The sequence below is a fragment of the Plectropomus leopardus genome, chromosome 14, assembly GCF_008729295.1.
Source record: "Plectropomus leopardus isolate mb chromosome 14, YSFRI_Pleo_2.0, whole genome shotgun sequence".
NCBI lineage: Eukaryota > Metazoa > Chordata > Actinopteri > Perciformes > Serranidae > Plectropomus > Plectropomus leopardus.
The window spans coordinates 5,892,307-5,915,062 of record NC_056476.1 but is presented as its reverse complement, the minus strand read 5'-3'; the positions used below and the strand labels follow the sequence as shown (position 1 = coordinate 5,915,062).

General features: G+C 41.1%; 1 protein-coding gene across 1 annotated transcript; it reads left to right on the top strand.

Moving 5' to 3' along the window:
* The first annotated feature begins 5,469 nt into the window (after positions 1–5,469).
* map3k9 (mitogen-activated protein kinase kinase kinase 9) lies at positions 5,470–21,828 on the top strand. The gene is made up of 11 exons (XM_042500094.1): positions 5,470–5,874; positions 7,909–8,322; positions 12,508–12,688; positions 15,104–15,252; positions 15,581–15,756; positions 15,950–16,190; positions 16,917–17,039; positions 17,208–17,346; positions 17,453–17,565; positions 19,489–20,259; positions 21,366–21,828. Exons 1-11 carry the CDS (start codon positions 5,484–5,486, stop codon positions 21,818–21,820), a joined length of 3,153 nt encoding a protein of 1,050 aa, XP_042356028.1. The 5' UTR covers positions 5,470–5,483; the 3' UTR covers positions 21,821–21,828.
* The last annotated feature ends 928 nt before the right edge of the window (positions 21,829–22,756 follow it).

Sequence of the window (22,756 nt, the reverse complement as noted above, 5' to 3'; positions counted from 1 at the left end):
TCCTTTGTCATTTTAGCTCCATATTTGGTAAATGTGTTAGCACAGAGTTGCTCATTTACACATCCAGTAGAAGAAGAAGTGGTGTTAGCCGTCATCTGGAGTTGTGTTTTTGAACACCTGATGAATTTAAGTCAAATATTCATTGTGTTTTTAGTTCTGTTTTGTTCCTGAGGGGAATATAAGGCTCTTTAACTGCTAACTACTCACACTTTGTTCACAAGCTCAATGCTAACTTTGTTTGTTTGGTGCAGCTAGTTATCACTAGCTGCAAAATTACTTTATGGAGTTAGCTACAACTGCTAAAATACTTCATGGAGTTAGTTAGAACTGCTAAAATTCTTTGTGTAGGTACTAAAAAACTGTTAACATACTTTGTGGCATTATCTGATACTGCTAAAATACTTTGTGGAATTAGCTTTAACTGCTAGTTAAAACTTCTAAAACACCTTTTAAGATTTAGCTAAAACTGCTGAAATGCTTTATGGAATAAGTTAAATCTGCCAAAATTTGTGGATTAAGCTAAAACTACAAAAATACTTAGTTGAGTTAACTAAAACTGCTAGAGTACTTCGTGGAGTCAGATAAAACTGCTGAAATACTTAATGAAACTGAGGGGAACTACAGGGTTGTGCTCCTAGAAATATATATATATATATATGAATGATTTGAATGGTTATGTCATGATATTTATGTGTTTGTACCTTTACATTGCATTTTTAATGCATTGCTAAATATCAGTTATAGCTCTGTTAACAAGGTAAAATCAGTCTTTTCTTTACAATTGCAGAAAATTAATTTCAGATGTGAAAGTGTTTTGTTGGTAGCACTTCAAAAATTGATTCAAATCACATGTTGTTCCATCCAAACTTTTACCATTGCTCATTTTGTAAAGAGTAAGTGGTGCTCATTTTGGATTGAAACTCTTCTTTGAAGAAGCAGGTGTGGGTGTCTGAGCAGCAGATAGCTCCAGGCTGAATTTAAAAGTAGCCTGATATTGATATGATTGATATTGAATGCTGTTTTAACACACGACTGGTGCTTTGTTTTTAAAAATAAATTAGAGCGAAAAATATAATAATTTAAAACTCCCAAGAAGCAGCAGAAAATATGTTTATTACTTTATTTGCATAAAAGTGTATGTTAGTATATAATCAGTCAGTTCTTGGCTAATTTAAAAATCACCCAAGAGATAACCAAAGAGCTGGGATGCAACATGTGTTTAAAAAAAATGAAATAAAATAAAAATTAAACAAAAAAAATGACAGTAAGTGGCAGTGACACTGTATTTCCACAAGAGGGATGTCAATCTCCAGTCGCTCTGGTCATCCTTTCTTCTACTTCTCTACTGAGCACTCCTCCTCCTCCTCCTCCTCTTCCTCAGTGTTCTTCCTTTGTGGTGAGCAGTGTTGTAAATATGTCTCGTGGCTGAATCGGATGCTCTTTTCCCGGCCCTGGACCACACCTGCTCCACCCCACTCCGTCTCTATCTATCTTTCTCTTCCTCTCTCTTACATATAAACACACACACATTCAGAGTAGAGTGATGGGTCCACTGCTGCTGCACAAGAGGGAGGACAGTTGGGCGGACTGTCCCGTTCAGAGGCAACACAAAACCCACATTATGTACATAATTTTCAGTGTATGTTTACATAGACACAGTATAGGTGTCCTGGGGGGGAGCATGTCAACACGACTCTCACATCTCATCTACAGTACAGGTTATCTGCAGTCGCTTCATCTGAGCCAGTGTCAGTGGAAGTGTGAAGTTTTATATTATTTTATTTTTTGGACTTTGTCACCCTTTCCCTTGTTCAACTCCTGCAGCAGGAAATATTTTCAGTCTTGAGTTCAGCAGGTATTCATGATGTCAAGGAATTGTTCTCAAATCTTTCGCCTCTGGTGGCTATTTGTATTGTTTATTTGGTTGTTGATTTTTATCTGCCGGGATGTGTTGAGCTGAACGTCGGCCAGTGTGTGTTTGTGTGCTGTGCATGTTGCCAGGCTGTGCGTCCTCTTCGCACCCGTGTGCACAAGGGCACCACTCGAAAATTGTCATTTTGTCTTACAAATACATGTCTTAATTCTGTAAAAGATGACAAATATTTATCATACACACCACCTCTCAAGGCACCAGTCTTTTTTTTAATCAGTGAAATATTATGGGAAAGGTATTGGACTTGTGATTGATGAAGTTGTTAGGAAAGCTTCATTGATTAGGTGAATACTGTTCTTTTTAACATTTTTGTTTGTGTAACAGAAAATGGGGCACATTTTTAATGAATGGGTATGTTTTTCCTGGCCTGCGATGAGATGTCAAAAATAAAAAAGCAAATTTCCAAAGCTGACGGTGTTTTTGAGATCAACCCGTTTTTGTTCTTTTACTGATGTGGAATAAAAGCAGCTTTCTGGTTCATAAGCAAACACTGGTTGCACTGACTTAAATCAAGCCTGAATTTGTGTCTTTCAATCCTGTTGACAGTCTGTTTATCATGTTGTCACTGTCATCGAGTTTTCAGAAATGAAGAGGTTATACGTTTTGAAGGGTTTCTACAAACAAACCAAAATCATTAAACTCAAGATAAAAGTTGTTTTTTTTTTTTAAACTCCAAAATTGCTAAGGGTTTTCAAAACAATAACGTGTTGCATCAGTACATGCTGCTGTTAAAATATGTTGCAGTAAAAAAGCACAAGTGCGTTGTCCCAAACTGGACACATGGAGGTATGTTTTTTTTTAGGATACAGGGTCTAGGTATTGATGAGATTATGGATTTTTGTTTGGAAATAAATCTTAATTCTTGCATTTAATTTTCCTTTTCTCATCCAATCCAGACACCAAGTGAGGTGATTATTCATCCCGTTAAAAACATACTTTTACTCCATTTCTTGTGAAACTGCTCATCTGTCCAGTATCTCATAATCTTCCATGTCTGTTGTTTTACCTTCACTGTATATGTGCATCAAAGCCTCCTGGTTGTGTGGGTTGTTTTGCATTTTTCAAAATGCTGTTTAAGTAGCCAAGAGCAGAGCTGCAAAGGAACTGCTTTGTAAACAAACCACAGAATATTCCAAATATAGATCTGACATGTTTTTTATTAAAGCAGCACTGAGGCAATCATCCTGTATCTGCAGAAAAGTAACTTTAGAAGGATGTTTTGTTAATATCTGTAATAAATCCAGGCATTTTGAGGAACATGAAAGCTTAATTGATAATCAGTGTCCTGTCTTTCTCATTTTGATCTGTTCTTTCTTTCTCACTCAGACTCTCAAGATCACTAAAGTCTCTATTCACTGCCTGATGAAGAATAAGTCAGGCTTTGAAAAATGTTCTTCATTGTGCCAGATGTCTAATAAAAGAGTTTAATGTTCAAAGTAAAAAAATCAAATCAAAAGCAAAACAAACGTTCAGCTGTCACATAAATATATGGAGGAACATTTCTGCCAGAAAAAGCAAAAAGATAAAGATGAAAAGTCCAAATAAAAACAGCAATGTCAAAACTATAAAATTTGAAAATAAAAATTGTGAGAAAAAAACAAAATGTTTTTACTTTTTATGTCATAATTTCCCTTAGTGAGGTTTTTATTTTTCATTTCCCCACATACTTTTGACTTACTGTTTCAAGTTTTGACTTTATGGGCTAAAATTTTGAATCACTATTTCAAAAGCTCTCTTATTATTTAAAAATTATTGGATTTTATATCATAGCTTTTATATATAATTTTATCATTTTGACTGAGCTAAAAATGTTCATTTTTATAATAATTTTTAATCTCACGCTTTTGATTTACTTTCTGATAATCCTAATTTTGATAACTAAAATTTAGAAGTGTTATCTGATATTAATTTACCTTAAAAAAACAACTTAACACTTTTTATTTTCTTTTTCATAATTTTGAGTCACTAAACTCAATTTTAGACTATTTCTTAGTTTTGACTCATTATTTTTAAATCTGATAAATAATCAATTTTAGTTATATAGTCCTTTTCAAAACAAAGTTACAAACTGCTTTACATGGTTGAAATGGGAACTAACACATTGCAAGGTAATGCCAAATTAAAACAGTAAATTTAAGTAATACAGAGAGTAAATTTTAAAAAATAAATAAATCCCAACAATTAAGATTAATACCGACAATGCAACAAAATGAAAAAGATAACCAATGTTGGCATTTAGGTCCCCTATAGACTGCACTTATAGACCAAAGGTGTGATTCAGTAGATCATAATTCTGAGTTAGTATGTTTTTTTTTGTTTGTTTTTTTTAAAGAAGACTTATCCCTACATTTTGATTCGCTATATTTTTATTTTGATATAGTAAGTAAAAATTGCTGTATGTTTTTTTTTTTTTTTTTTTTTTTTTACCATAATTATTTTTTTACCAATTTTTTTCTTTTTTTTCTGGCAGAAATTGGCTTCCATACACATCATCGTGTCTGTCCACATATTTCATTTACCCTATCTGTGACTACCTTGATTATATACTGTATCTATTTATAGTTAATACCAACATCAAATGTCCAATCCAGCCAATGGAATTTGCAAAGAGGCCTTCTTGAAGTGAATGGACTGAAGTCTAGTCATTGCTGATTTGTCACCGATTGATCATTGATCATTTTGCAGACTAAACAGGTGAAACATTGTTATTGCATCTCTGCTGTTTGTACAGTCTGTCCACCTGGATTGGGTGAAACTGTCTTTAAAACTACAGTATATTCCTGATGTCATACCACACAATATTTAGGGTTTTTTAATGAACTGGTGGAAATTTAAAGAAAAGGGCAAATCCTTTCAACAAGTGTGGAGGGTTTATTGTTTGAACTTCAGCTACACACACATACACACACACCTTCTCTCATCACATCACTGAAATAGTTGGGATTGTTCATTTTTACTGTTTGTTATGTTGACTGTTTTTTACTCCTTGCTATGGATTCTGTTTTTATTTCAGGGAATTGTGCATGGAAGTAAACATTAGTTGAGTATTTTGTTATGTTTTTTGGTTATTTTTGTTTTTTGAGGGGGGGTCAATAACTAAATAAAGGAGACAATTTGAAGAAAAGAAAGCGCTTGTATGTGTTTAATCGACGTGGAGCAGGTTCACGCTGTGTGAAAGGTGACCAGCATTTGACGCTGATGGGAGGGCGGGACAAAGTGTTGCCGACGTGGCTGCGCACCAATAGGAAGCCGGGGATGATTCGCACGTTGGCACAATTGGCTTAAAATAAAGACCAGGAGTTTCAGCGATGATTGGATGCAGGATTGTGCATTGAGAATCACCAAGCTGGAGCTGTGTGTGTTTGATTAGCAGCCAGCTGACAGACAGACTATGCTGCAGAATGGTGCTTTCCTGCGGTGTTTGTGTGCGGGATTAGCCGCTACTTAGCTTTGTGTGTGTGCAGACGCAGGGCGCACCGAGCCGCCAGCAGCCAGCCGCGTCAGGTGGATGCGCCTGCAGTGATCCAGGTCGCCCCTATGGATCGCGTCCATGGATGTCTTCAAACCCGCTTTGGACAACAGTTTGAGTCCTAAGGCGTGCGTTTCCTCGTCGGAAGAAGCAGAGGCAGATGTTTTTCGCTGGCCAACACCGGAGAATGGCATCCGCGCGGCGCCGGTTGCGGCACCCGCAGCACCGGGCTTCTGGACCGCCGTGTTCGACTATGAGGCGACTGCGGACGACGAGCTCAGCCTGCGTAAAGGGGACTTGGTGGAGGTCCTGTCCAAAGACTCCCTGGTGTCGGGAGATGAGGGCTGGTGGACCGGCATGATAGCAGACCGCGTTGGCATTTTCCCATCTAATTATGTGAGCAACGGGAATGGCATTCCGGAGGAAATCCGAGACACCTCGGAGCAACAGTACTGCGTGCCTCCTCTGCACCGTGAGTATCCCATTGTGCCTGCATGAAACCGGGGTGCTACACTAAAATAGAGCACAGAGCTGCTGTGTCTTTCCCTTGTCTTTTGTCAGAAGGCCAGCACGTTGAGAGTGCTGTGTCATGGTAGGCGCAGTGCACTCCTCCTGTTGGCCTAGAAACAGGCTGGCCCAGGCATCCTCACAGCTTCAGGACCATTATTCATCCCAGTGTCAAACAAACAGCCAGCTGCGGTCACTGGTGCACCCCGCCTCAAATTACAGTGCATCCAAGACAAGACAGTACCTAGACTTGCAGCATAACCATAACATAGTCCAAAAGCTTTGTTATGCAGAGAGCATGATATGCATTCACTGTCATCTTGTTAGCAACAAGACTTTGCTGCAAGAGAGAAATAAATGAGCTTGCAGGGAAAAAGCTTCTGCAGCTAAATGTGCAGTCAAGACCTCAGAGAGATGCAGTAAGCGGAAAACCACCCATAGTGCACTGCACTGTGGAGTACAAAGTGAAAACACTTGTGTGCAAGCATGGGTGGATAATGAGGCAGTGGGCCCCTGGGCACAGAGGGCCAAAAGGCCCCACCACCTACATCATAGCAAGATAAAGAATTTGTGGTCACTTTTTGTTGTTTCGCATCTCTTTGAAGCAGTCATGCATCTCTTTGTAGTCTGGTGTGTCTCTTAAGGGTTGTTGTGTCTCTTGCAGTCATTTAGGGCCTCTTTGTAGTCATTTTATCTCTTTATGGTTGTTTTGTATCTCTCAATATTCATTTTGTGTCCCTTTTTGTAGTTTGTTATCTCTTGGTGGTTATCTCTTTTGAGGTCATTTTGTGTCTCTTTGTAGTCATTTTGTGATTGTTTTGTGTCTCTTTGCAGTCATTTTGTGTTTCTGTGGTTGTTTTTGTATCTTTGTGGTGTTTTTGTGTCTCTTTGTAGTTGTAGCTGGAAACAAGACTTCCTCCTCCACCACACAAATATCACAAACACATCAGTATAAAATGACTCATTGCAACTTGTTGAGAAATATTAATATTATAGTGCGTTTTATCCAGACCTTCACAGCTTCCCTGTTTCATTAGTTTGTCTCTTTGCATTTTTTGTGTCACTTTGGTTGTTTTATGTCCCTTTATGGTTACTTTACTTACTACTTTGTCTTTTTGCAGTCATTTTGTGTCTCTTTATGGTTATTTAGTGGGTCCGTGCAGTTTCTTTGCTTCTCTTTGTGGTCTTTTTAAGTCTTTAATCGATCAGTACATGCTAATTTGAGTGACATTTTGCAGATGAAGGCCCCTGGGCAAGCTGTGCGAAAGATATGCTCTACAGCAAAAAACAAACAAACCCACAGATAATTACATATCCTCTATCTGTAGACCTACTTTAGCATTAATAGGCTGATAAAAACATGTTTTAAGGCCCCGCTTGTTTGGGTGGACCACACCGCCTCAGCTGTCTTTGTTGGCTGTCTCAGTCTTTGTTGGCTTCCATCTCTTCATCCTCAGCAGCAGCTGGCCTACTTTCACATACCATCCCACCTGAAATATTCATCAAGGTCAGTCTGCTTCGTAGACTGTTAGGAATCAACAACGTGAGAGTTTACAGGCACAAAGGCTCCTGTTCACAACATTGTACCTTTTATTTCAAGAGATCTTCGATTCTACCCATCCTCTGTGTCTCGTTCCGTCCTGTCTTCTCTCAGGCAGATTTGAGGACAGATGCTCACACTTGTGTAATAGCAGGAGCTCCACCACAGTCTGTATTTGGGGCAGCAGAGTGGCTTAGTGAAAGCATCCTTCAACTCTGTGACCTGGTTTTGAGGTCCTTGTTAGCAAACATTTCCCTTCCTCGAGAGGAAAACAGCAAGTCCTGACCAGCTCCAGACATGCTGACTGTGACCTCTAATGTCCTTGGAGGGGTTTGTGCAAATATGTAACAGCTTTGTGCAAATCAATAATGTGGCAGCAGATTGTATTTGTTTTCTGGAATACGTATTTTTCTTTGTCTGTCTCACTATATCTCATCTTTGTCCTTTTCTCCTCCTCAGTCCTGGAGATCGATTTCTCCGAGCTCACCCTAGAGGAAATCATCGGCGTGGGCGGTTTTGGAAAAGTCTATCGTGCAGTGTGGCGGGGCTCAGAGGTGGCGGTGAAGGCAGCACGGCGGGACCCTGATGAGGACCCACAGCAGACTCTGGAGAGCGTGCGTCAGGAGGCCAAACTTTTCGCCATGCTCAACCATCCCAACATCATGGCTCTGCTGGGTGTGTGTCTGCAGGAGCCCAACCTGTGTCTGGTCATGGAGTATGCACGGGGCGGGCCCCTCAACAGGGCCCTCGCTGGGAAACGCATCCCTCCGTGCACGCTGGTGGACTGGGCAGTGCAGATTGCCCGAGGAATACTCTACCTCCACAGCCAGGCCATCGTCCCCATTATCCACCGAGACCTCAAGTCCAGCAACAGTAAGATTCCCTCTCTATTACCATCACAGGTTTTTTTTCTGCAGTGATAGTTTATTTAGTAAAGTTCAGCAAAATAGCAGTTCCAAAATAAGGATTTAATTTTAACATTAATCAGCTCCAAATTTGATGATTACTTTAGTAATAATTGACTGTAAGGCTGAAATTCTGAAAAATTCAATTCCTATCACAATGTGCTTAAGCCCAGGGTGACATCTCCACATTGCTTGTTATGTCTGACCAAAGTCCAAAATATGTTGAGTTTACAATTATAGAAAACAGAGAAAAATAATAAATCATCCCATACACGAAACTGCAATGTAACTGTAACTTCATTTGTGCAATGTGAATTCAGTCCACTAAAAGTTCTTGTTGTTGCCACTGACAGGTTCATATTGTGTTTATAGGTGTCTGACAGCATTATAGAAAGGGCCCGTACAAAGATAGACCTTCATGTTAAAGATTAAGATCCTTTATGTTGAAGCAGAAACAGCCCCAAAATCACTATCGCCAAACCCACCAGAATCCATTCAAATACACAGTAATTTTAGCATGTACAGAGGCAGCATATTTTCACATCTAACTGGGTGAATCAATAGTTTATTTCAATCATACCAGAGTTTGTGATTGTTCAACAGTGGAACGAGGAATCCAGATGGTTTTTGTGAGTTTTATTTTATTTCTGTCTGCTTCGAGTGATGTGTGTTTTACAATGATGAAATTGCTGTTTATTTAAATGGAGTCTGGTGGGTGTGATGGTGTAGTTTCAGTACTGTTTCCGGCTAAACAAAAAGGTCTATCTTTGTAGGGACCCTTTCCATAATGTCAGACACTTTTAATAATAATCTGAGCCTGTAAGTGCCAAATATGTAAATTAATGGTGCACAAATGCCCTGAGAGATTACCTTGCAGCATGTTTTCCCACTACAAAATTGAACTCTCTCTCAATACTGTACCATGTTCAAAAAGTTTTGTCTCCATTATTCACATAGAAACAACAACATGGGTAAATGGGGTCCAGGTTGACTCTTTGAACAGCAAATCGATTATTATACTAGTTGTCGATTACATTTCTGTAGATCAACAAATCAATTAAACCATTTTTTTCAGCTTTTTTTGCTGCATGTTTTTCTGATTATTGTGGATTTACTCTTGGTTTTTAGTCAGACATAAGCAATCAAGTTTGTGAGTTATTGCAACATCTGTGCCATTAATATTTTTGACAAATTATAGGGTAAACTACAAACTTACTGTTCAGTATTGATATTAATTGTTCTTTACAGCCTTCAGTGAGAATTTGCATAGTTTTAAGGTGAAACTTTTTTCAGCTGACGGGGATTCAAGAAATTGCAGTATCATCAGGCCTGTGGCAAAACGCATGGCATCCTGTAATGGACTGTAATATGATTATGGATGCTCATAGTAGTCATTTTTATCTCAAGAGGAAAATGGGTTTTAGTAAATACAAGAGGGAAGGTTGTTTTTAAACCAAATACAGGCCAGATTTTTTTTTAAGCCAGGACCTGGAAAAGTAATGATTTTCTCACTTTAATTGATCAGCAACCTTTTCAAACCCCCGCAGATTTATTTTGTTTTGTCTGTGGGACTTAATGCACCCTTCGAATACATTTAATTACACTCTGTTTAGCCCACATTCCCTGTTAGATGCTGTGATTTACATTAATGATAATCACTGTCCAGAAGAGAGAGCAGAAAGCAAAAGGAGTCTGCATGTATGTTTGTGGAGCAGTTGTAATCTTGCATTTTACCCAACTGGATCCCCTAAATCCCAAGCCTATTACTGGGGATTTGTCCAGTGCTCTGCCCCAGCCTCCACCCTATTGGTGGCTCCGACTATACACACAACAAGCTTCCTGCCTGCCATTGGCCCGTTTTCTGGTGATCAGCTCAGATGCTTCACTCCCAATAGGCTGCTTTAACGTGTTAAGTCAGTCTAACTAGTTGCCACCCTGGGCTCCGAGGGAAAAACCCATGTCCTCGTCACAGAACAGGACAGTGCAGCATGCCAGTTTATGCTTTTACTTTTACTTTAAATCCATGTTAGTGTCTAATTCAAAGTTTCTCTCTCTTTTCTTGCCTTTGAGCCCAAATCTAAGTTCTGAGAAGTGAAACTGCCTCTCAAAAAATGTGCTTTTAAAGCAGAATGCCATTGTTTTGTTTTTTTTCTGGACCAAAGAGAGACTTTTTGGGCATTACATAGAATTAAATTGGGACATATTTCACATCTGTTTGCATCAGTTTAAGAAATTACCACATGAACCCATCTTCTTGTGATGTGGGTCCTTTTTTAGAAAACTTCGGTCTAATAGGTGGTTACAGAAGTCGCTCAGGATGTGGCACACTGAGACCTCACCCTGTGATGCGTCACTGTGGTAATGAAGTTTTTGGCAGCAGCATTGTGAAGCTCCCTCCCTAAAAAAAGATACAAAAGTCAAGATTTCTTTCTTGCATCTATTTAACTTTTTTCTCAAAGCGTCATAAACAGTTTAATTTTTAGCCATGTTAGCAGTCTCGTTCTAGGGATGAATATGTTGGCCAGTCCACCGCTTTTGTCCAAACTGAAATATCTCAAAGACTAGATGTATCGTAACGACTCTGGTAGTCCACGGACTTGCCAAATCAGTTGATGATGGTGATGTTGATTTGGGTATTGCCTTAGAAATCTGATCTGTAATCGGATTATTTACAATAAGTTTGCTGATCCTTTGATGCTACATTTAACATCATCATCAGGTCAAAATTTGAAGTCGTCAGATATGTTTGTTTATGATCTCAATCACTAGTTTCAAGTATTCTTAATGGGGAGACACTGCAGGTGAAAGCTTATCTAATGTTCAAATTTATGTTCTCTGCATATTTGATTAGATAATTCCTCAGTTCATAACACCTGGTTTGTCTCCCTCTTAATACCACATGGCTATCATTTAGTTAAATTATTGTCCTATTTAGAGTAAAATAGATGATAAAGCAGGGATATTCTTTAGGGTGTGGCTACCTCGGGACACACCTCCACACTATCACCAAAATATGATCACTTCTGACTCCAAAATAAAAAAAAAAAAAAAAAGATTGTTACTTGCCTAAGTAGAAGTTTCGGGGTCGTAGTCCACAAACCAATAGCTGATGTCACAGTGGCTATGTACACTTCTTTTTACAAAGTCTATGCCAAGAACAAACTCTGACGTAATATATATACTTTTGCTGGTGGGAAGGTGGGAAACCAAAACTGCTGCAGCTTTAACTCATACTTAAAAAAAAAGTATGAAAAACACGTTATGTGTTTATTTGTAAACCGCTCAGAAAACAGGCAGAAATAACAACAGTTTTTACCTTCAATCTTTCAACTGTCTCCGCCACCACCCTTTCACATAACATGCCATTTAGTCGATGCTCTTATCTAAAGCACGGTGCATTACAGTGAGTGCATACATTTGGAGCGTGATCGGCCTCAGGGGGAATCAGCTGTTTCATGTTCTACCTCTCCAGCTACATGGGAGTGGGGCTTACTTTAGCCACATGTTTGGGTTTCAGTGTCTTTGGAAAGTGCCTGTGTAGCATTAGAGCCACATGAGCAGCAGATGAAGCGGGGCGCTTGATGTGCACCGCAGCCTGCAGACACACCCTCTCCACTGGGCACAGCCACAGCAGATGGCCTGGCATGGTGGAGCTGAATGGGGGAGAGAAAGCATGTGGTTAGGAGGAGCACTACTTGGTGCATGTTGGGTTGTTTTTTAGAGCTTATCAGAGCAAACGGGTGTGTCAAAGCAGGCTATTTCTGTAGTTTAAATGTTTGAGATGTGAAATACACAGTGAGATCATTAGCATTGATCAAGGTCGGTGTTTTTCATCTCTGCTTCCCGTTGTAGTGGCTCACTGTTTCTTCGTTTCTCTGTTCTCTTTTTCTCCACTCTGCTTTTATCCTTCCAATCCTTTCATCACGGCCTCCCTAAACTGCACCCTGTTTTGTTCATCCACCATGTTTTGCGTTCACGCATTGTGTTTTATCGTGGGTCTGATCTCCTGCTGCCGCCCCTCCCAACATTACAATGTGATGGTTACCTGAAACCTTTTTACTTCACCGCCAATCTGCACGTATTCCCCCCAACATCCTCCCCATCCCCAAACCGAAATCATCACCTCCTGCTCCACCATCCCCGACCACTCCAGTCCTGATCCTCGAGAGGGTCGAAATGGAGGACCTCAGCAACAAGACTCTGAAGATCACAGACTTTGGGCTGGCTCGGGAGTGGCACCGCACCACCAAGATGAGCGCCGCCGGCACCTACGCCTGGATGGCTCCCGAAGTCATCCGCTCGTCGACGTTCTCCAAGGGTAGCGACGTTTGGAGGTGGGCAGAGGAAGGAGAAGTTTATGCAGCAAACACCCAGGTGGTAGAGTCAGTCTGAAAACAGAGCCAGAGAGAGGATCAGTTTGTTCACCATGCAGAAGAAAAAGTTCAGCTCTGGCAGCAGTTACTATGGTAACCACGCTCAGACTGGCACTTGGGAAAAAGAACAGCATGATATGTTTTATGAGACGGGTACAAACTAGATGAATCTACAAAAGTACATATCAATGTATATTCAACATGAGCTTTGTGTACTCCTTCAGCATGAACATTCATCACGGTAAATCTTGTTTTTCCACAAATTTAAAAGATTTCATTGACTTAAAGAGACAGTTCAACCCAGAATCAAAAATCCATATTTTCCAATTTAATGGAACTAGATGGCATTCACCTTCAAAAAATGGATATTTGAAAAACATCTGTCTTTTTCCAGAAATCATGACCCAGTTACTCAAGATAATCCACAGACCTTGTTGTGAGCAGTTTCGTGGGGGAACTACTATTTTTTTATTGAACTACACCCTTCAAATTTATCACTCATCTATGAGTAGATGTGTCAGACTTTAATAATACCTTCACACCGGACCAAAAATAGTATACTTATACACTCCAGTGGAGTTGCTTGCCTAGTGCGCAGTCGTGTTTCTCCCATTGGCCCCACCTGCGAGTTCCCGCTCGCCTCATAGACTTTACATTGTGATGATGACACAGATTTTTAAATAACTTTTCTCAGCTTGAGGAAAGTTTTAAAAATATAAACACAATGTGGCCCAAAAATTCAAAATAAGAAGATTCATAATTGACCTTGTTTGCAGTTCAAGCTGCAGGGCTGAGCGGCTTTCCTAGGGGGTCAGTACGCTTCCTTCTGTGTATTGATACATTTGGCAAGCGTAGTTCGGTTTAAAGAATTCGGATCATCCCGTTTAAGGACCACAAAAACAAAGATAACCTATCTCAGCATGTAATTTAACTGTGATTCATTTTAACCATGCTATGATGCTATGAGATGGTTTAGTGCTGTGTGTCGTCATTCTCACTCTCACTCTGACAGTCTGTTGTGTTGTCTGTACACATGCAGCCACATTACCTGTCCAGCTCAGCTGTTCCTGCCTGAATGGGGAGTTTCCCTCTAAAGCAGGATTAAAATGTGATCAGTAAGAGAGCCAAGAGAAGGCAGTGTGCATTGTGACAGTAATGATAGTTGGACAAATTTTCTCAGGAGTGCTGTAATCCATATAATAGTGGTGTTTGTTACAATATTTCTAGATATTATTAGATCTCTGTCTGATGTAAAAGGAATAGTTTGGATTTTTTTAGGGGTTGTATCCATAGCCAGTGAATTACCTTTGATCACACTCCTAGTTTGAAGAAAGAAGTGCAGACACGGAAGCTAAGCAATGTACTGCTGTGGACGTCAGCAGCAAAACGTATTTTAGTCACCGAAAAAAATTCAATTTAACAGTGACTGCTATATTGAGAGTATTTTTTCACTGCTTTACCTTTACGTCAGACAGCCTGTTCTGATGCTGTTAACAGCTTCAGCTCCTCTAACGTGCTCTTGTAAAAGCCACCAGACTCCATTCACAAAAAAATGAATTTTACATCACTGAAAACAGGAGCGGCTGGTCTATTGCTGTCTTTATCAGTTATGTTTTTTATGCTATTGTGTGACTTTGGTGAATCTCAACTAACCCTTCAAAATCCCACAATAACACAAAAAAGCACAAGTGATCGAAGCAACAGTAAGACTCCAGGTTGATTTCTTCCGTGTGTAATACACTGATTATGGATAAGTAACTTGTACAAACCCACTTCAGAAGATCTGAACTATCCCTTTAAGTTTCTCTCTTTAGTTGCTTTAGTTTGGGTTTACAGAAATATAACCAGAAACCCAGTATGAAACTACAAAGAATCCATTACTCACTTATCTTAACACACTTACTCCTGCTTTATTTGATGTGTTGCTGGTTATCCTCACAGTGCGTCAGTGTTCAATTTTGGCATTAGTCACATGAATCTGTCAGCTGCTGCACTTCTCTGTTGAGATTTTCTGACATTGACCTTTTCTGTCTCACCTTGGTATTTAAACGAGCACGTAATAATGCCATTCTAATCCCCTTTTTGACATTTATTCAAACGGCGTGCTTTGCTGTAGACTCGCGCTGTTTTTCAGCAAACATCCTGCTTGACATTCATATATTCATACACACATTTATCTTCAGAAGCAGATTGTTTTATATTGTGCAAGAGGTGTTTTTACACTTTACGCCGAGCTCCTTATCTGAGGAGGATAATGCAGGATGAAACGGAAGGAAAGCACATTTTTTGGAGGGTGTATATTCAAATTGTATTTATGCTTATTTTCAGATTTATTCAGCCGGTATTTTCTCTGTTTTTCTTTTTTTAATAATAAAGTTACGGCGTGCTGCTGTGGGAGCTGCTGACAGGAGAGGTTCCATTTCGGGGTATCGACGGTCTCGCGGTGGCGTACGGGGTGGCAATGAACAAGCTGGCTTTACCTATTCCCATGACCTGTCCTGAACCCTTTGCTCGTCTCATGGAAGGTGAGAGAAACTAAATACTTTCCTGCTCAAAGCATTATCCTCAAAATTTGACATGATGATGTAGTTATTGTAAACTGTGTCTAGACGTTTTGTAGTAGAGAGCCACAGGCAAAAAAATAAATGTTAGTTTATGTGCCAGAAAGATGCCATTGAACATTTATTATTAAATTAGAATCGTGAAAATTGTTAAGTAAGAAAAGCCTCTGAAATACAACAAAACAGAATATTTTTATTACTTTTCGGGATCCATTTTAACAACCAAAATGCATTTTTGCTGAGGCAAAATTGGCCTAACGTTTTTGAGACGCTGTTTTATCTTTTGCCGCAGAATGCTGGAGCCCAGACCCTCACTCCCGACCGCAGTTCTCAACTATTCTCGACCAGCTGACGGCCATCGAGGAGTCAGGCTTTTTTGAGATGCCAGCAGAGTCCTTCCACTCTCTGCAGGACGACTGGAAACTGGAGATCCAAGAAATGTTCGATCAACTGAGGACCAAGGAGAAGGTAAAGACGTCTTAAAGGGATGGTTATGATTATTTTAAAGTTGATTTGTAGGAGGTGCTTATTCACAGTCTGTGAATTACATCCATATTGGAATCTGTGTGTATTATAAAGTTTAATGCTGGGAGTTTATTGTTGAGATGTTTCTGAGATTTCATCGATTTCTCCTTCGCCTCCTCCTCTTTTGTTCCCTCAGGAGCTGCGATCGTGGGAGGAGGAGCTGACCCAAGCGGCACTGCAGCAGAAATGCCAAGAGGAGGCACTGAGGAGGCGCGAGCAGGAGCTAGCCGAGCGGGAGATCCACATCCTGGAGCGAGAGCTCAACATAATCATTCACCAGCTCTACCAGGAGAAGCCCCATGTGGAGAGCAGGCAGGGCAAGTTTCGCCGCAACCGCCTCAAACTCAAGGACGGAAACAGGATCAGCTTACCCTCAGGTACTGCGAACAAACGGCAGTGATGCATTTTTGAAAAATATACACAACATATTTGATAATTTTCGTCATCATAATAATCAAGTTTACTTTAAATTTTACATTTTAAGGATCTTAACGCTTCCATTCAAACAAGGAGCTTAAAAGATCTATACAACCATTACAGATTCACCAATTCAGTATCCGACCAGATTAAGTTATGGTGTCAGGTAAGGGCCAGAAAAGTGTTTTTGCAGAACATTATGATGTTACAGTGAAATTGCACATTTATCCTATCAAACATTTGTGTGAAATTATGTAACAATTTGTGAATGAATTCTTGAATCATGGCCAATATATGATTCTGTGAGGTCACGGTGACCTTTGACCACCAAAACCAACTATAATGCCTCCTGCCATGGCTATCGCCAGTGCAGAGGTGGTGTCACTACTGTATTTGGGTATGTGTTGTCTTATTCATGTTTAGCTTTGCTTTACCGTCTTTTTTCTTATTACTTTCTAATATTGTTGCCATGGTTTCCCTGCATTGGGAATGCCTGCCTAATTGCAAAGGGTCACTGAAAAATAGTGTATTATATATGCAATTTACAAACTATTTTTACCAAAAAGTTACACACAGCAGCTTTAGATGTTCAGTTTTTATTATATTTTATTAGAATTGTGTCAATCAAATTCCTTATTTCTCACAATTTCTCTGGAGTTTAGCTGTTTTTTTTTTTTTAAATTTAGATTTTCAGCACAAAATCACAGTGCAGGCGTCTCCCTCACATGATCGGCGGAGGAGTTTGCTCAGCAGCAGCTCCAGTCCTCCGAGCAGTCCACCGATTTTGCCTCGCCTGAGAGCCATCCAACGTAAGCAACATCCCAGTCTCATACTTAAATTCTGATCCGATTTAACTGATCAGTTTTACCCTAACGCTTGTCAGAGTTCCCTCACTTAACTTAGTTTTCTCAGTTCAATTATTATTCATCGTAGTATTCATTCTTATAATGTATTCCTTTTTAAAATGTGTTGTGTAGTCACTCCCCGGGAGGGATGTACCGCCTGGGGTCGCACATGTTTTCAGCAGGAGGAAGAGGAGGGAGAGAGGAAGGGGTCCAGGAAAAAGGGCAGAACCCGCGGGTGTGGCCCGTACAGGGAGCACAGCGCTGACGCAAGGTGAGTCTAGAAATACTCCTTACCCACTGTCTTTCTCCTAATAACCTCACACAGAGATTACATACGACTTACAACAAAATCTTTATTCGTCCTGTCTCCCTGACAGCGTGAAGCCTCCGCATGAAGGAAGCAGGCAGCGCTCCTGCAGCGCCCCGAACCTTCGCAGATCCCCGAGACACAGTCCAGCAGTGCCTGGAGTGCCAAGCCTTGTGGAGATGGGTGAGCAGGACCAGCTTATCACTTCTATTATGTGGTACACTGTATAATGAATAATAAAAACTTTATTTATAAACTGCTTTTTTAAGACACAGTGTTTTTCAAGGTTGATCCCAGAGTTAAAACAATGAGGGATTTAAGGAAATAAATTTGGCAATTTCAAGAAAAAACAAAGAAACAGCAACCCAAAACAATAACCTAAATACCATCTATAAGATGCCCAAAGGATTGCACTGAGGCTTATAATCAGACAATCAGACTAAAGCAAAAAAAATGAGAATACAATACCGGATGACAGTATAAGATGATGAAAATTATGATAGTAAAATGATAAGACATATTTAAAATTAACAATGTGCTAAAATCATTAAAATGCTTTTTTAAAACCTTTTTTCTCTCTGTATTAACACTCCACATGATAAACAGCTGTATTCTGAAAGCTTGTGAAGTGGCATGGAGTGACTGGAAGGGGAAAGTGAGCGAGTGAGATACTTCACTCCCACATGGCTCTTAGTGGTTGACCAGAGACACTCACAGATGTGCATGTTTGTAGCTGTGTGAATGTAAACAAGCTGATCCCAAAAAGGCACCAGGCACACTCAGCAAAATAAACTTAGACGGATGGAATTCATCTAACAATGTCGCCTCAGGTCACGTTTTGTTTGAGAGACTGATGTTCAGGGCTTTTCCACTGTGAGACACAGACTACTGTGTCAGTGAATAAAGGCATTTTCAGACCAAATAGTTTTGGGGACGTCCTCAAGAAACACTTACCTTCAAGGTATTTTTTTTCTCTGTTTGCATTTGTAATGTCAATAGAAATGCTGGCCAGCTGGTGTTTGGTATCGCAACATCATTTTGTAAACTGACCTGCACTTGTAAAGCTCTTTCACACTTCGAGCCACATTCATCCATTCACACACACATTTATACACTGGTGGCCGAGGCTACCATAAAAGGTGCCACCTGATACTCAGTTTCTTAAACACTCACGTGCACTCCAACACCAAGAGCAATTTGGGGTTTAGCGTCTTGTCCAAGGATGCTTCGGCATGTTGGCTGGAGGAGCCTGGGATCCAACCGCTAACTTTCCGGATCAGTGGTCAATCCTGAGCCACAGTCGCCATTTTTGCTTTGATGAGACAAAACTGCATTGTATTTCCCCTGTCGCACAGGTGACATGCTCAGTAAAACCTGGACTTTCAGCTCATTTCATTTGTGCAATTTGTCCAGACCAACTACTGTGCATTTACATCACTAATGGTTTATCTTGTGCTGGTAGAGAAACGACTCTTGAAAAAGAGCTAAAAAAGTGCATTCTAACAACAATGATCATTCCTAGTTATTGTGGCGCAAGCACCAATAAAAAGAGGGTTTTTAAAACTATGAAAAAGTAGCTCCAGTCCGAAAAGGCCTGTCTACATTAACTGTTTTTTTGGTGGGTGTTTTTGGACCTGAGTGTCCTTTTGAGATTTTGGGGGGGGGTTTTTAGCTCCTATTTTCGAGTATGTGCTCTGCCAGCACAAGAGGAACCCTGAGCGATGTAAGTGTCCAGTAATTGGTTGAACACATGAGCCCATGCAGCATTGGTAATTGCCATTTTGAAAAACCTGTGAGCGATGAAGAGAAAAAAAAAAACAAAACACAGACAACAGCTTGTAATAAAAAATGACAGAAAACACAGACAGATCGGCAACAGTGAATTCCAGGCCTTACCGAGCATATATGCGAAAGGGGAAACTGAATGCTATTTTGGCTCCTCAGAAGTAAGTGACGTTGCAATAAACAGCCAGCCAGCTTTCCTTCTGGCAGCCGACCTTGAAGATATGTAGTTCTCTGGGAAACACTCCAGTGGGCAGTTCCTGGACTGTTTCCTCCAAAACTCCTTATGTATGTTAGATAACCATGTGAATGTTTTGTTTTTAGAAAATGAAGACTGCTGCTTCACTTCTGAGCCAGGAGCAGCTCCTGGTCAGTCCTACCTCTGCATCCCCTTCCATAAGGAGGGCCACACGGCTGCTGCTGCTGCTGCTGCTGACGATGATGGTGATGAGTACTGCCCAAGTGGACAGGTTCCAGGGACACCGCCATGCAGGAAGAGCCCTGGTGGGGGGCGGCGTTCTGAGCTGGTCCTGCTGGGCTGTGGAGCTCTTCTGGCGGCTGTGGGACTTGGCTGCAACCTGCTGACTCTGGCCCAGCCGGAGGAGAGCATCAAACCACGATGGGAGGGTTTCTTCCACAGAACAGGGGGCCAGAGGCGGAGCACCAGCCCCCCAACTCGCAGACTGTTCCGGCGCGAAAGCCCGCTGAAACCATCGGCGCCCACGCTGCCTGAACGAGGCTTGCCCGCCTCTTACACGCTGCTGTCCTTATCATCAGTGTCTGACTGCAACTCCACTCGCTCGCTGCTGCGCTCTGACAGCGAGGAGTTGTTGGTCTGCCGCCCCGCCTCACCGCTCAAACAGCCTACTCTCTCACAGCAGCACGCCATCCAAACCCCGATGAACCCTCTGGTCAACACACACCTCGAGAGCTTCAAACGTAACCCCCGCCAGTCTCTCACACCCACGCATGTACCATGTGCCCCAAGTTCCTCACGGGGCCTCCGTCGAACACCATCGGACGGGGCCATCAAGAAGAGCTGCCCTACGAATAATCTGGAAACATTGCCCGAAAAAACTGCATTAGAGAACACAGGTAACGCCTTGTGTCTAAGTTACAGCTGGTGGGGTAGGCAGTTTATTTTTGGAATCATTTGGTAAAAATCCCGTTATAAACTTTGTCCACATTGTAGCTCAACTGGTCTGAGAGAAAACTAGAATTCTGCACCTCTTCTTGAATGGATTGAGTTATCTTGCAGGGGTTGTGACGCTCCAAAATGTATTCACTGATTTATAGACATCTCTTTTTCCATTTATAGTCTACTGGAAAAAATCTTTTTGGGCCCAATGGCAGGATGTTACAGTGTAATTCTACTTTTCGTCTCAATCGAAAACTGAGTTCAAAGCCCAGCGCTGATCCTGAGGGCTTGGTGTGCATGTCCATTTTAGATGGTGAAAGCTTGATTGGATGGTGCAGAATCCTGCAGAGAAATGTGTTATTCTATCATTGGCAACAACTGCCTACACTGCAAGGCAGCTCCAAAAAGGAAGACGGATTTCTTAAAAAGAGTGTGACAATAAATGTTATAAAACAGGTGTCGAGATCAGCGAGGCGTTTCAGACATGGAGAGCAAATGTTGGTAATAGTTAAGCTTTCTGCTGGCTGGAACTAAAGGCTCACAGCTGCAGCCCCATGTTTATGTCCATATTTATCCAGCTAGTGTTTTGAAGGTTGACACTGAAACAGATGGTTAGTTTGTTGATATTTAATTCCCTCATATTTCATCATATAATGTTAAAAATGTATTTTAACTCAAAGTAGCGGCGAGGCTTGGTGAACATCCATGTCGGTCCAGACTGAAATATCTTTACAACTATTGATGAGTTGCCATGAAATCTTGCACAAACATTTATGGTACCTAGAATGATAAGTATTCAATTATTCAATCAATTTTGCAAATTGAATAATAGTTTTGGTCATTTTTCAAGCACAAATAATCATTTGATAGTTACAAGCTTTTCTGTCTTTCAGATTTAGTAATTTTATTATTTAGGAGTTTGAGTCCCCTTGTGGTCTTGGATATTAATATGTATTTTTCACCGTTATCAAGGACCAAACGAATAATGGATTAATTGAGAAAATAAATTACCGTTCAGTCTAGAAATATGATAATGAACTTCCTTCTTCCTCTCCCTTTTAAGGTGGCTTCAGAGGTTTAAAAGAAGACTGTCCTGAGGTCCCCCGGCTTCCCGATCCGAATCTCGTGTTCCCTCCAACTCCCCGTCGCCGCTGTGCTCCAGAACGCCCCAAAACCCTTGACTTTCTAGCTCGGCCTCGGCCTTCACCGCGGGCACGCTGCGATGTGTTCTGGGCGGACACAAGGCCCAAAGGAAACGGACAAAACCTGGGTAACGGTGATTCCCCCGCCCACACCTCCAGCACAGAGACTCCTCCCACTGTGGAGTTTGGAAGAGACCCGGCGGTGCTGCCCACCCCCATGGAGGCCCCGACGCCCTACTCCCCCCGCAGGAAGGAGAACCTGCTGGATCAGCTGGATGAGGGACAGTGCCGCGATGGGACCGTCCCGCTCTGCAGACCGGAGATCAGCTTTCCCAAAGACTCACCTTTCCGCTACAGACCTGGATTCTGGTCTTAACTCGGCCCCGGCCCCCCACCGGCCCAACATGAGGAGGTCCCTACTGTTAGCCTTTGGTTATAGGGTCAATCTGGGTCAATTAGTGCTAACAAAATGAATCCATTCTAGCTTTAATCGGTACTTAATGGGGGTGATATAAAAAAATGTGATGAAATTACAGGAAGACATTTGCTGTGAATATTTTACCTTTCTGACAGTTGTTGTATCGCCATTTGTGATAACAAATTTGTTATCTAAAGCAACTAAAACAAACCATGAGAAGTATTTGATAACATCATTTGACCCAGGTGGTTGTTAATGCATTAGAGGACGGAATAACCTTTTTTTATTGAGTTATCTCACCCACAGAAACCCATTTGTCATTTAAAGGTTCTGTATGTAACTTTTTACTAGCTTTAATTTTTTTTAAATGTTAATGTGTGAATGGGTTGCAACTTAAAAAATGAGACTTACCCCAACTTTCTCGGTTGCCTTTAGCAGCCTAGGGACGTGCTTCTGTGTAAAGGACTCGGGTCGAATTTTTCCTAGAAATTTCAAAGATTTGACCATGTGCGCGTTCCTGAGTGCCTTGCCTCTCTTTGGCTCCATACAGCGCTAACAGTGTGCAACAGTAGCTAACTGGCACCCACCACAACAGAGTCCAAACATGATGTTTATGTTACACGAAGACTTGGTGCCATGTAGCAGCTCCAGTTCAGCAAGAGCAAGACTGAACGCAGGGGGTCTGATCACTGACCCCCCTCTCGAGCGCCCAGCGCCCTGTGGGATCAGTACACTTTGATTCGTGACAAGTAAAACCAGAAGGTGATGTAACTTAAAGGTTGCTAACTGCCGGAAAACCCCAGAGAGGAAGAAGCATGGTACCGTTTGGTTATTCAGAACCCCACAATCTGGGACCAGGAGAGCGTAGTCTTTAGTACATCAGGGGATTTTTAT

Coding starts and splice junctions, on each gene's coding strand:
- map3k9 (XM_042500094.1), top strand. CDS start 5,484: ATGGATGTCTTCAAACCCGCTTTGGACAACAGTTTGAGTCCTAAGGCG. Junction 8,323..12,507: donor AGACCTCAAGTCCAGCAACA/GTAAGATTCCCT, acceptor CGACCACTCCAG/TCCTGATCCTCGAGAGGGTC. Junction 16,191..16,916: donor CAGGATCAGCTTACCCTCAG/GTACTGCGAACA, acceptor TTTTAAATTTAG/ATTTTCAGCACAAAATCACA.